The sequence below is a fragment of the Agelaius phoeniceus genome, chromosome 10 (genome assembly GCF_051311805.1).
Source record: "Agelaius phoeniceus isolate bAgePho1 chromosome 10, bAgePho1.hap1, whole genome shotgun sequence".
Lineage (NCBI taxonomy): Eukaryota > Metazoa > Chordata > Aves > Passeriformes > Icteridae > Agelaius > Agelaius phoeniceus.
This window is the reverse complement of record NC_135274.1, coordinates 16,140,222-16,154,328: the sequence shown is the minus strand read 5'-3', so window position 1 is coordinate 16,154,328 and position 14,107 is coordinate 16,140,222. Positions and strand designations below refer to the sequence as shown.

At 45.8% G+C, this 14,107-nt stretch overlaps 1 protein-coding gene across 4 annotated transcripts in view; it reads left to right on the top strand.

Annotated features, from left to right (window-relative positions):
* Positions 1 to 11,006, top strand: part of OSTN (osteocrin) — a 57,119-nt gene extending 46,113 nt beyond the window's left edge. For all 4 annotated transcript variants that reach the window (XM_054639596.2, XM_077183995.1, XM_077183994.1 and 1 more), the window contains exons 2-5: positions 3,649 to 3,747; positions 5,572 to 5,789; positions 10,259 to 10,355; positions 10,643 to 11,006. In XM_054639596.2, coding sequence (XP_054495571.2) covers positions 3,649 to 3,747; positions 5,572 to 5,789; positions 10,259 to 10,343 — 402 coding nt within the window. In that variant the 3' untranslated portion in view covers positions 10,344 to 10,355; positions 10,643 to 11,006. The remainder of the gene's footprint in view (positions 1 to 3,648; positions 3,748 to 5,571; positions 5,790 to 10,258; positions 10,356 to 10,642) is intronic.
* The last annotated feature ends 3,101 nt before the right edge of the window (positions 11,007 to 14,107 follow it).

Sequence of the window (14,107 nt, the reverse complement as noted above, 5' to 3'; positions counted from 1 at the left end):
TACTCCAGAAAACACATTATTAATAACATAAAGAGCCTGACACTGGCAGCTTACATTTCATTTTGTCACTAAAGCCCCAAGTTTCAATGTGTGGCTTCAGTATCTTTTAGAAAGCAATATGTGAGAAATGCTCTATATCTCCTCTGTGGGATGACAACAGAAACACCACTCTAACCTATTTTTGAGATCTGCTTTTTTTCTGAGGGTGAGATTTGTTTGGATTTTTATCCTTTTTCCTTGACATTTACATAACTACAAGGACACACAGGGTCCTTCAGCAGTTCTGAAATCACTGGGGGTAGGGGTGGTATTTTTGGCTTTGTGGTGATTTATATGATCAGAGGATACCTTTTACAACTTTTAAAAGTAAGGAAAATTTGTTCCAGCAGGAGCAGACTTCTTAGAGCTTCATACAAGCCATTTGTAAGTTGTTCTTTTGGTAAGATAATCATCCATCATAATTTTTTTGGGCCAAGGTATATTCCTATTGGGTGTGCAATGCAAACATAGCAAGGCCAGTGTGAGTACTCAGTTTGATTAATCAATTCAATTAAGATAGGTAGCAGCAGTTAACATTCTGTTTTGTGGTGCTGGAGCAGTAACAAAACAGCTCAGTAACTGGTTTGCAGACCTGATTTCCCCCAGCTGGCCAGAATCTGCACAGTCCCAGACCTTCCTGGCCAGCAGGCGATGAAGTTCATCACTTCCCAGTGCTGTCCCAGTGTTATAAGAGGAGCACTGGAGGCCAAAGAGGCACTGCCAGGAGCTTCCCAATGCCTGTGGGACAGCCAAGCCTTGGCTCTGCATCAGGTCACTTTGGTGTCATCCAGGCAAAGCCTCAAGGCTTGGCCACAGGGTGCTCACTGCAAGAGCAAGGTCCTGGTTTGCAGGCGGCTTGGGCATGCGGCATGCTGGAGCCACGAGCAGAGCACAGCCAGCAGGACACACTGGAGTGAAGGATTGCAGAGCAAGGCATGATGTCTTGCCTCGGTTCTCTTGCTAACAGGCCAGTAAGAAAAATAAGTCCCTTGTGATTTATGCTTGCAGAGTAATCTCCACAGTAATGTGAAATATCGTGGTTCAAATGGGTAAGAACAATGATGGCTGTTACTGCTTTTGACAGGCAATGGGTTTGGAGCTTGGTGATGAATTGCATTCTGTCTGAGGTTTGTTCAGCCCACTTATCTTCAGGATGTCATTTTGGGTTTTGGTTTTTTGTCTGTAAGAAAAACATCTTTTAAGTCCTTTGGTTTGATGTTGGAGACTTAACAGTTTCTGTTTGGTAAGGTGTTTTGCTTTCTTGTGATATTTTCTTGGAAAATGGCTCTGCACTGGTTCCTAAGTAAAAGTTTTGTATGTTTCTCCTGCTTTGATAAGGTAGAATACTGTTCTTTCTTTTATCTTTAATTTTATTTTAATTGGACTGCCAACAAAGATACCTAATTACATGAGGAATTTTAGTTTTGACACATTTCAAGCTAAAGTATCACTAAGACACATAAATATGTCTGAATTTCAGACTTGCAATTACATTTAGAGAAGGGAAAACCATATTTTATGTCAGATAACACAAGACTCTCAGATATTGCAGGCATGGAATTATTATCCCTTGACCTAGCTCTGTGAAGTTGGTGGTGAAGAATTTTCTGGAAGGATACAATTTCAATACAGTGAATTTCAAATTCAGTTAAGGGTGCATCTTGAAAAGCTTGTCAGGGCTTTGCTTAGTCTCCTTCAGGAACAAATTCTGTCCAGCCTCTCTTAAAGTCTCTCTTGGAATGTGTCAAGGTAAAATATGGGTGGGGTGAAGCAATAGCCAGTGCATGGCTGGGAAAACCCCGTTTTGGCCAGAGGGCTCTGCTTGGCCAATTGCAACAAATAAGCTCAAGGAGAAATGCCAATAACTTGTTTTAATAACTAAGGTCCTTTGACATGGCTGAAGGTGGTAAAACTAAGTCCCAGACTGGCAGAAGAAAGTGTGATTTTAATTGTATTTACATAATCCTCACTGCATTGTTAGTTTTGCAATTGCTTTTCTAAAGCCAAACCGTTCAACTACAATAACCCTGCCTTTTTCTCCTGCCTTGGTCCCATTGCTGCATGAAAATCAGCACAACAGGGTCTTGCTGGACTCAGGTTTTGCTCCCTTTTCAGTGAGTGACACCACCTCTTTAGCTGCTTATTTCTTTGGGAAGTCGAGCCAAGCTTTAAGTCCTTAAAATTTCCTCTGCTTCTAATTTCACTGGCGTTGAGTTCTGACCAGTTAATCAAATGTCTTTGGTGCTGCAGGTGCCTCACTGTTTATTTTCATTAGTGTACCAGCTGCTATTTTTAGCTCTTTAGTCTTTGGCTTGAATGAATACCAGCACAGATCTTAAACCATAATAAACATATGTTTTTAACCTTGCCCTTTATTTTTACATCTCTGTATCCAAATAATCAGGATGTGGTTATCTGTGAAGGTAGTAGAGTGCTACTTCAAATTTCAATGCACACCCACATACAAAAATATACATTGTAGAGAGTTCCAGCTTTAAAAACACCCAGGCAGACCTCTGTGTTTATGCCAAGCAATGGCTGTTGCTGCAGGGCTCAGAGACAGTGGCACCAGGTGGTTTAGTGCTTTGACTTTGTCCTTTAATTCCAGTCAACTGTCTGCCTCACCCCTGCAGAGAAACCAGCAGCTTTCTTCCTAACTCCCCATCACCTATGGATAATGATAATAATAATAATTTATGTGTATATATATTCATATACTCTTTGTGTTTCTGCTCTGCCAAGTGGAGAATCAGCAAGGAATAGCAGAATCAGACTTGAATTATACTCTGGGGCAGGACCTGGAGACAGAGAAAACAGCAAATTAGCAGATGCCTTTGGCAAAAGGCCCCAGCCCAGCTCTTCCTGACATCACCTGAAACACTCCCACCTGGGGAATTGAGGGGACATCAGGTTTTAAGAACTAGATCCAAACAAGGACTCAAACAATGTAGGCTAAACCTGTGTCCAGAGGTAACCAAGCACCTTCCTCATCCTGAGCTTCCCAAAACTCCCTGCATTATTGAAAGGCTTGGTGGGCATCTGCAGTTCTGCAGCTGTGACACATGGTCAGACCACACCAGTCTCACCAACCCATCCCTCTGCAAGCTCACTGTGAATAATTTTATTGCAGGATGCCATTGGAGGTTGTGGCTCCCACTAAATCATGTTGGGAACTAGCAAAATTCAGCCTTGCCTTCAAAATACTGTTGGAGGGGTACATGACTTCTGTCACAGCTTTAAGCACCTCTCCAGCATGTGGGGAGGCCAGGGGCAGCCAAAGGTCCCTGCTGACAAGTGAGCATGCAGTTCATCTGGTTTTAAGGCAGGTTTGCATTCCTCACTGCTGCTGCAAGGATTGCACCTCTGTGCAGAAAGGAACCAGAAGATTGGCAGGGCTTTGTAGAAGGAGCAGAGGAGGGAGCAGATGCTGCATGCAAGGGTGAAGAGCATTCAGCTGGCATTATCTTTATGCAGTGACTCTGACAGATAAAACTTCTTAACAGCCATGGGGAGAGTCTCCCTTTGTTTTTTACCTCTTTAAGACCTGTGGAGCAAGATTCCTCAGGGGATGCAGCTGTGGAGTAATGTGCAGATTGTTCTCCCTTGCAGATGCTGCAGTTCCAGCTGGTGGTGGTGCATTTGGCCCTGGTGATTGCCCTGCTGTGGTGGAACTCCAGCTCTGTGCTCCTTGCACAGGCAGCTCCAGAGGTGGGTGAAGGTTCCTGAAGGTTCCTGCCCTTCCTTGGGCATTCTTAGCCCCACAGTGAGGAGGACACTGGAGTACCCAAACACTGTTGGAAGGTGTAGGATCAGAATGGACTCTGTGAGGGCCAAGGAGGAGCCTCAGGAAGAGAGAGATGCAAATTGCAAGGTTCTAAGGGAACAGACTGAATGAGGCCTCACCCAAATTCTCACAGCCTCTCCCAAACACCTGGGGATTTCCTGTGTGTTAAAACATTGTCCAGTGGATAGAGAACTTCCTGCAGAGGGGAAGGAGGTGAAGGAAGAGGGGAAAGCAAACTTTTCTAACACTGGAGGGAAAGTTTTTAATTATTCTTCTTACAATAATAGCATGAGAAAGCTGAAGCTTTCAGAAGCCATAAGGAGATCCCTGGGAGAAGGTCACCTGCACAAAAATTACAAATTAAAGGAGATGGACTAGACCAGGAGGGGGAGGGAGCAAAGTCACTTGCCTAAGCCTGCAAAGGAGAGCAGCAGATGAAATGGATGAGTTGTCTCATGTTTCACCCAGGATGATATGTAGGGGTTGCACCTGAAAATACTTCTACTGCATTCCCTATTTTTATGTCATCTTGACATAAGGCAGATTTGGCAGAAAAGGTATTTATGTAATGGTTTCATGCCATAAAAAAAAAAAGTCAAGTATCTAAAAGTTAACTAAAAGTAGTGCTGTTTGCCTCTAGGGTTTTTACATAGGTTTTAAGATCAACTTAAACATTAGATGGCTGCTGAAGAATACTGATGGATCCCTCTGCATTGCTCTCTGTCTTCACACAAGCATGACCTGATTCTCCCAAAGTGCTGCAGCAGCTGCTGTTCTGGTGCCACAGACACCTGGTATCCTGCCCCCATCAGTGACAGATTTTTGTGAGAAGAATATAAGAACAGAAAATCTTTGCAGACTTCTAGATCTAGAGACCTGCACTGGACCAGGGCATGTTTTAGCTGCTGATGGGCCAGAATTTGTCTTTGAACCAGTTTAAAATCTCAGTATCCACAACATTCTTTGCCAGTGCATTCTCTTCATCTGTGTGCTGTGTTTAAAAAGTAACTCTTTATATTTATTTTAAATCCACCATCTGGTGACTTCACTGGATGGACTCGGAAGCTCTTTCTCTTGAGAAAAGAATTACTAGTTTTTATTCATTTCATTGCTGTTCCCAAGTTTGCAAACCCTCCACTATACCACATACACCCACTCTCATCTCTGCTTATCTGTGAAATTGTACTTTTTTCAGTGGTTTACCAGAAGGAAACTGTTTTCTACTTCTGATTATCATTTTAGCTGTCACTTTACTTCTTACAATTCCATTATATCTTTTGAATACAAAGTAAGTGGAGTTGCAAGGTATTCAAGAGCAAAGGCTCTTCTTGCCCTTCTAATTTCAACTGTTATTGTAGATATTTATCCCCACTAACCAGAAGGAAGGGTTCAGTCTTTTTTGAAGGCATCGTTCAGTTGCAAGCCTCTATGAAATTTTTATAAGAATAGTGGGATGGCCTGCAGAAATAGGCTTTGTGGAGTAACAAATTTTGATATTTCTTGCAATAATAACGAAAGCAAGTTCAGTTCTATTAAAAAAGAATTCCAGACTTTGACAGCAAAATCCTGTCTGTGGAAACAGGCCACGTTTCAGAGAAGGATCTTTGTTTTAAAACGTTGTCCCAGTTTCAGTGAGTGTCCTGGTAGTTCTGTATTTACAGGACTGCTCCTATGACACTGGTTGAATTCTTTTTTTTCCTGGGACTTGAGCAGCCAGCAAACTGAAATTTTCCTGCTTTCTTCTGCAGCCTCTGGAGCCTTCTGCTGCTCTGGGCGTGGGAGACCATCCCATTGCCAGTGAAGAGAAGTCAGCCACCAACCTGGCAGCCAAACTGTTCCTTCTTGATGACTTGGTGTCTCTGGAGAATGAGGTGACTGAGACCAAGAAGAAAAGGAGCTTCCCAGGATTTGGCTCCCCCATTGACAGAATTTCCTCATCCTCTCTGGATGCTAAAGGCAAACAGAGGTAAACCCTTAAATGCTCCTGCCAGTGATAAAGTTGGAGGAAGGCTGTTGCTAGGTGCTCTGGACACTGATGGGTTAGCTTTAAAATGTAGTTTAAAACTACATTTCTGGCCATGAGCTTTGCTAAAGCAAGAAATGTGCCTGAGGTTCACAAGGAGAGGGGCAGGGCTGGGTGCTCCTGAGACTGGGATGGAAGGAAGGTGTGGTGGAGTGGATGTTTTGAACAGAAAGATGAAGGACACATCATGAAAATGGGCAGGCAGACAGTAGAATGAGCTTCAAGACCTCCATTAGCTTTGGATAAGTCAGGGTTTAAACAATGCAGCAATGTGTGTTTGAAGATAAACAGGGCTCAGCAAAGAATGATGCTCAGTGTGGCTGGGGAGAGACAGAGTTTGGGGCACAGCTTTAGGGGCTGTTCCCTGTGTCTGACAGAGCTTGCCTGTCCTGTTCTGCTCTTCTGGTAACTGTCTTCTCTTGGATGGAATCCCTAATGCCACAAAGTATTTAATAACATGCTTAAAGCTTAATCTGGAAATGGAAAGTATTCATGAGAGCCAGTCAATATTACAAGTATTTTTTCAAACAAAGTTTTGCAATATTTTCTTGTTGTTTTTCCATTTATCCATCCAGTCTGCCACTAGGACTGTTTGGCTGCAGCCAAAACTGATAAAATACAAAATTCTTAAAACCTTAAGTAGAATTATTCTGTTCTGTCTGCCTCTTCAAGATATCAAAATCAGCTCACTCTTCATTTGCTTTTTAGCATGTTTTCCCTTTCTAGGCAAAGAAAAAAAAGGTAATTTTTGAAGCTGTAATTTTGTGCAAAGGCACATGGTGTTCCCAATTTTTCTCCTTTTTTTTTGGATGGAAATCTTTCATTCTATATGCAGCACAAGGAAAAAACTAAACAAAGAAACAAACAAAAAATTCCTCAAAACAATGGCAAAAAGCAAACAAACAAAAAACAAAAAGGGAAATGGTGGTGAAAGCAGTTTGTCTCTGAAAAATGAGCTCAGGAAAATGAGTGGCACGCTGCACAAAATTCCCCCTTTCCCAGCAGCATCAGCACAGTTTGCAGTTCTGAGTTGGGATTATCACTTTGGGGGAGCTGTTTACCCTTTAAGTTTGGGGTTGAGCCATTTATTAGAGGCACCTGAGCTGCTTTGATCAGTGCAGTGATAGTCTGACACCACCAGCAGCATGGACCACAGATCAGATGGATGATATGGAAGAGTAGTAAGGCTTTTGATAGAGAAGTACCTTCAGATAGAAACAGGCAGAGGCTGCTGCACTTGGAGGAGTAAGTGTGTCAGCCTGTCCCAGTGGCTCAGCCAGCAGATCACAGCTCATTCCTGTGCCTTTAGAGACCAGGAAACAAATTTGTGAGAGCTGATAAACAGATTGAGCCCCCCGAGTCAATGCAGTGTGTGCAGTGCCTGGCACAAAGCAGAAACTTTTGGAAAAGAGCAGATCAAATGTTTGGCCACTTCCCAGCTTGTCCTGACACCCACTGATGTCAGGAGAGCCCGGATCCTGGTCTGCCATCAACACCGGTTTGTAGCGCTTTGAAAAGCACGGGAAAAGCGTGCAGGAGGCAGGAGAGAGAGAAAGATCCACATCAGACTGAGAGAAAGAACCTGCGGGAATCCTAGACAAGGCTGGTTTAAGTAGAAAAAGCCACTTTGTCCCTCGTACGCCGCGGCACGGGGACGCTGCGGAGCGGAGCGGCGGGGCTGCCGTGGCGCGGGGCGGCCGCAAGAGGGAACGATGGGCAGCGCTGGGAGAGCCGCTCACCCCTGCTCTGAACACAGAATGGCACTGGGACTGCTCCTCACCCCTGCTCTGAGCGCTGGGAGAGCTGCTCACCCCTGCTCTGAACACAGAATGGCACTGGGACTGCTCCTCACCCCTGCTCTGAGCGCTGGGAGAGCTGCTCACCCCTGCTCTGAACACAGAATGGCACTGGGAGAGCTCCTCATCCCTGCTCTGAGCGCTGGGAGAGCTGCTCACCCCTGCTCTGAGCGCTGGGAGAGCTCCTCATCCCTGCTCTGAGCGCTGGGAGAGCTGCTCATCCCTGCTCTGAGCGCTGGGAGAGCTCCTCACCCCTGCTCTGAACATAGTATGGCACGGGGACAGCTCCTCACCCCTGCTCTGAGCGCTGGGAGAGCTCCTCATCCCTGCTCTGAACATAGTATGGCACTGGGACAGCTGCTCATCCCTGCTCTGAGCGCTGGGAGAGCTGCTCATCCCTGCTGTGAACACAGAATGGCACTGGGACTGCTCCTCATCCCTGCTCTGAGCGCTGGGAGAGCTGCTCACCCCTGCTCTGAGCGCTGGGACAGCTGCTCATCCCTGCTCTGAGCACAGTATTTCACTGGTACAGCTCTCCATCCCTGCTCTGAACACAGAGAATGGCACTGGGACAGCTCCCCATCCCTGCTCTGGGCACACAGGATGGCACTGGTACAGCTCCCCATCCCTGCTCTGAACACAGAGAATGGCACTGGGACAGCTCTCCATCCCTGCTCTGGGCACACAGGATGGCACTGGTACAGCTCTCCATCCCTGCTCTGGGCACAGTATGGCACTGGTACAGTTCCCCATCCCTGCTCTGAACACAGAGAATGGCACTGGGACACTCCCCATCCCTGCTCTGGGCACACAGGATGGCACTGGGACAGCTCTCCATCCCTGCTCTGGGCACACAGGATGGCACTGGGACAGCTCTCCATCCCTGCTCTGGGCACACAGGATGGCACTGGTACAGCTCTCCATCCCTGCTCTGGGCACACAGGATGGCACTGGGACACTCTCCATCCCTGCTCTGGGCACACAGAATGGCACTGGTACAGCTCTCCATCCCTGCCCGGGGCACAGAGCATGGTCCTGGTACAGCCCACGGGGCAGAAGCACCGCCCCGCCCCAGCCTCGCAGTCCCCTTCCGTTCCAGGGAGTTCACTCCCCTTTTCTCCAGCAGGCTCGGGATGGCTCTGACAGCCCAAGTGTCCCACCTGTGCCTCCCCACCCGCAGAGGAAGCAGCTCTTCCCTCGAGGTGACAGGCTGAGCATCCTGGCTTTCCTTCCCTTTGCCTTCCCCAGGGCTCGGGGCAGCAGTGCTGGATGCCTGAGGAAGGAACAGACCAAACAAAAACTCCCCTTCCTTTGGGATGTTCTCCAGCTGCTCCAGCCCTGATGTGGTGCTCCTCTCACAGGGGATACACCACCAATTCCCAGTCCCTGAGCTCGTGTGGAAAGCAGCTGGGACACAGCCAGCAGGGCTGTGGATGCTGGAATGATGCATTGGGCTGGAATGGTGCATTGGGCTGGAATGATGCATTGGATGGAATGGTGCATTGGATGGAATGGTGCATTGGATGCAGCCCCTGGCCCAGAGGTGTGAGGAAGGAGCCTGCTCAGTGAGCCCCAGGGCTGCACAGCTCTGGGTGGGGTGTGCACAGCCCCAAAGCCCCAGGGTGAGGCAGCCCAGCAGTGCTGGCACCAAGTTAGCCTCCAGTGCACCACAGCATTCTCTCCTGCTTGTTACTTAGCAGTTGTCAACTTTCAGAACAAAATTTATTTTTATTTATGCTCCTCAACAAGGACCGATAAAGAATTAATCTTCCAGGGCTTCTCTTGGACTTGCACTTCACTGACAAGTATTTCTAAGGGCAAAAGTTGAGGTCGTTCTCAGCTGCAGGAATTCTAGCCATTCCCACAACTAATTAAAATAAAACTTCTGCTGGTGGAAAAAATGCTCCAAGAATGCTGAATTAAGATGGGGAAATGTATTATTTTATATAAAAAGAACTGCAAAAAAAATATAGCTGTGTAGAAATTCTTTCACACATTCCTCATGCCCTAATTCATCAAATTGTCAGGAAATTTACCATAAACAGGAAAAAAAATCAACCCCTAAATCTTCCCATTTTCAATCAAAGGACTGCTGCTATAGAATTTCGATGAACACTACATTGCCAAAGAACCTATAGAAAAACCTTGTTAGGCCATCTCTGACTTTTCCCCTCTTACTGTGCAATACTTTTCTCCTCCTCCTTGCTAATCTTGGCCCCAGCTGGCCCTGGAGCTTTCAGAGACCCAGGTGATGGGTCACCTGCAGTGTGTGCTACTGTGCAGGAAACAATTCCCCTTTATAAATGCAGTGTATCACCTTTCTTTTATGAATAGCAGTTAACCTGTGAAGTCAGTTTGCTGCCAAATAAAAATAGGGGTAGTGGATCAAGCTCAGCCAGTCTGTAAAACAGCTGCAACTGCAGCCTTTTGTAAGACAAGTGCAGCATCTTATTTTTAACCTCTCAGATCTTTGGCTGCTCCTGCACACTGTTCTACCTGAACAATGAGATATTAGTGGGATGAATACAGGAATCAAACATGTAGTAACACCTTGATTATTCATAGATGTCTTTTCCCATTTGTTTCCCTCCCTCTCTGCTCATTTTCCTGGTGCAGGAAAGTGCTGGAGCTGCCCAAGAGAAGGTTTGGAGTTCCTCTGGACCGGATTGGAGTGAGCCACCTCGGTGATACCAGGGCTTAGCAGCTCCTGCAGGTAAGCCAAAGCATCCCAGCTCTGGGCAGGTTTGGAGAACCCAGGTGTCCTCTGCTGCTGGGGGTGCTCAGTCATGTCAGCAGGCTTGGGGAACGATGGCTTCTTATAACATGGAATGCCCTAATTTCCCACTGAGTGCCTCTCTACAAGCAAACAAATATTCCTAACATTTTAATCTCCTCCACTCCACCTTACAGTGTGTTTGCCCAAGCCTTGCATTTCTGACATTGGAAAATGTAATGTTTACTGGGGTTTTTTTTGTTTTTTTTTTTTTTTTTTGCCTACAGATGCTTCTATTCTGAATGAGTGATGCTGTATTGGAAACATTACAGAGTTTTGGAAGATGCCTCACAGCATGTCTTGTCTTTGCCTAATGATACAGCACTCAAGGAATTGACCTCCTGCAAAATCTGTTTCAAGTTGCATTTTACAAATGTTGCATTTACAAATAACATGTTCAGTTCATCAGGTCAGAATGCTCACAGCTGTGCACAATGTCACTGGTAGGAGGGAACAGAGAATATGTATATATTTTTATTGCATGGCATTTATCTGTTAAACTTGCAGAATTTTATTATCCCAGGCCGGACTGAGATTTTTTGGATTGAAAATAAAACTTCCAGAGATGCCAACAGCAGTCCATGAAAAGCAGAGAGTTTGCTTTGCACATTCCTTTCTGGAGGGGAGCTGACCAGTAGATGAAGGGAGGATATAGCAGTTATGGGACAAAGCTAGAATGCTTTTGAACTGCTGTTTGGGAGGAGATGTTGTCTGCCCTCACCAGGAGTTACTCTGAATAAGAACAGTGACAAGACCCTTAGTATTTGTCCTGATGTTTTGAGTAGTCTCTCTCTTATCTCTGCACCATATTTAGACATGTTTTCATCCTATAGCAGATCCTGAACTGTGGTGAGACTTTTAGTTGATGAATACATTTCACCCCTCCCTATGCATAACATAGGATAGTGTCCAAATATGAGGTCATCCTCTTCCAAGGCCATCTGCATCTTATGCCTTATTTTAGCCTCTTGATGTGTGCACAGGGCATGGTCAGAATCCAGCTCTAAAAGTTCAAGTATTTCTCACTCTGGTAAAATGTAAACATGTCCTCTCCACTTCATTTCAGGGTAAAACAGGTTATCTTAAATCCTCTTTCATCCTTTTCACTGCTTTCCAGATTATAAAGTACAGCTGAGAAGAGCTCTCTGCTGACATCTCAGTGCTCAGATTCCTAGCTGATGTTTTCTAAACCTTGCATTCTCTCTCCTTCTTGGACTGGTCCATATCAGCTAAATTCCTTGGATTGCTATTCTGGGGTATAAATCATCCTTAGCATTGCAAAAGAAGATCCATTGAGAAAGGGATTATGCAGGATTAAGGAAAAAAAGTTATTCTTGCCAAACAGCCTGTGTTAGGCAGTAAGCAATGCTGGAGATGGGAATTAAGTGTAAATTTCCTGATCTTAAAAAAAAAAAAAAAAAAGTATTTGGCAAATCAATGAGACTTAAAAGCTGTTGTGAGGGTTGGGACTTTGGGACAATTGCCCTGGTTCAGCCATGGTGAGAGATGAGGCTCCCACTCAGAAGAGCAGGTAACATCTAATTTATGTGCTCAGACATAGCAGGGGCCTTTTCCATTTCTCTCCTTGCCTACAGCCCTGCCCAGAGACCAAGACTGGCCCAGGCATAGGAAATTTGCAAGAAACTTCACTTTTATTGATATTTCTAATATAGGCTGATGCTGCTGAGAGCAGCAGCACAAACCAGTGACTCACATCAAGAGATGTCCCTATCTTTGCCATCTGCCAGAGCACTGGGGCTGAGTTAGGAGATCATTCCCCCTTTGGTGGGTGAGCTGTCTGTCCTTGTATGTGAGCTGAAGCACTGAAGATGCTTTCCAGACCAAGCTCTCAGAGGTCAGAGAAAAGAAGAAGGCCTGTAAGTCCATATGTGATGATTTTGGGTTTTTGCTTCCTGCTTTTCTCCTGGTCATGCTGCTAATTTTCTGCCTTTAAGCCTCCAGGTTCAGGGTCTGAGAGCTGGGCTCAGTGGGTGCATGTAGACTGACTCAAGAGTTTCAGCCCATGCTAGAAGCAAGCCTGCAAGTGCAGTGCCAGGCAGTCAGAGCTCTGCAGTCATTGCTACCATCCATCCTCAGCCTGCCTTGCAGTTTAGGGAACATTTATCTTCTTGCACTGAGCTCATCCAGACAGGCTGCAGATAATCTGCTTGCAGGGCAGCCATATGTATGGGGCATGGGCAGATTATGGAAGTGGTGACCTGACCACTCAAACAGCTGCCAGTCAAAGAACCATGGCCAGAGTCAGTGCCTGACATATTTTTGGAGACTGAGAGCAGAGGAATCTAGTGCAAACACAGCAGCTTTGCAAAGACACTGCTGGAGCATAGAAGTATTTAATAATTGGCAAGTACTAGGCAAGGCTTCCAAAAAAAAAAAAAGCAGAGTTTTAAAGGCTGAAAGTTGTGTGCAGAAATGGCCTTCATCTGAGGGGAAATGTGAAAGCAAAGCAGGACACAGGGGTCTCTGGTGGTGTTGGTAGAACTGGGAGCTGGGAGCTTCAGTCCTGCTCCCACCCCACTGTGTGGATTACCTGGGAGAAAGCAACAGTCTTTCTGTTCTTTTGCCTCATCAGTCACTGAGCACATGGAGAGTTCCTGTGGCTCAAGAAGCACTCTTTAAAATCTCTAAATTGGCAAGTGCTGTTTCAAGCACGATGATGTCTGAAAGGCCAAACACCACAATTTCATTTTCTAGACAATGTTGGATGGCTTCAGCCCTAGTGCACAGCATGGAGATCAGGAAATGTGAAATGAGGATTAATTGCAGCATCCGTTGCACACTAGACTTGCCCTGTGCTGCCTGGATTTGCAAATCCATTCAGATGTCTGTGAGGATTTTCTCCTAATAAATCCACATGATCTACTGGAATGTCTCAGGGAAATCCCTTTAATTATTGCCTGTGGGTCATTAACTTTAGCAAGAGTGCCTGCCCAAGCATGGGTAGGTTGTGAGCAGCCACTCTGTGGAGGAGAAGGGATTCTGCTCTGTGTGTTCAGGAGAAAGGACAGGACCCTCACACTGCCATGTCGAGGGTAAGCCTGGGGGGAACTCCACCACCTCTGCTTCTAATTAGTTAATAAATTGCATTCAATACATGCTGATGTCTGCAATACAAGCAGCTAATACAGCAGCATAGAGTGCCTGCCAGGAAATAGGGGCAGTTTGGGTACCACGAGCACTTAAATAACCACACTGATAGGATGTAGCAGAAAATCACTACTAAGCAGCATGATGCATTGCACTCCAGGGAACTCCTGTCTAAGGTCAAAGCAAGCTGTTAAATATCTGCAGACACAGTATTCATTCTCCTGGCTTGCTGTTGAGCTGTCACACTGGCTCAGGAAGGCATGGCTACAGCAAGCAGGTGGCAGATGGAGCCTGCTGCTCTGGCCTTTCCTTACGCTGGGATTTCCTGCAAGCTGAAATCATCTGAGCTCAACACCACCTTGGGGCACTCAGTGCAACTCTTGGAACACACCTCCCTTTCAGCTGGAGCACCAAACTTTTAAAGAAAGAGAGAGACTATTCTTGTCCATAGGTTATAAATTTTTCCTGGATTTGGTGCCAGTGTGAGGGTATGGGAAAGTGTGTTCCCACAGACTTTTTCACTCACACAAAAGCAACAAAGAACAAATGGGAAATGGGTTCTGAATCACCACCAAAGAAATGAA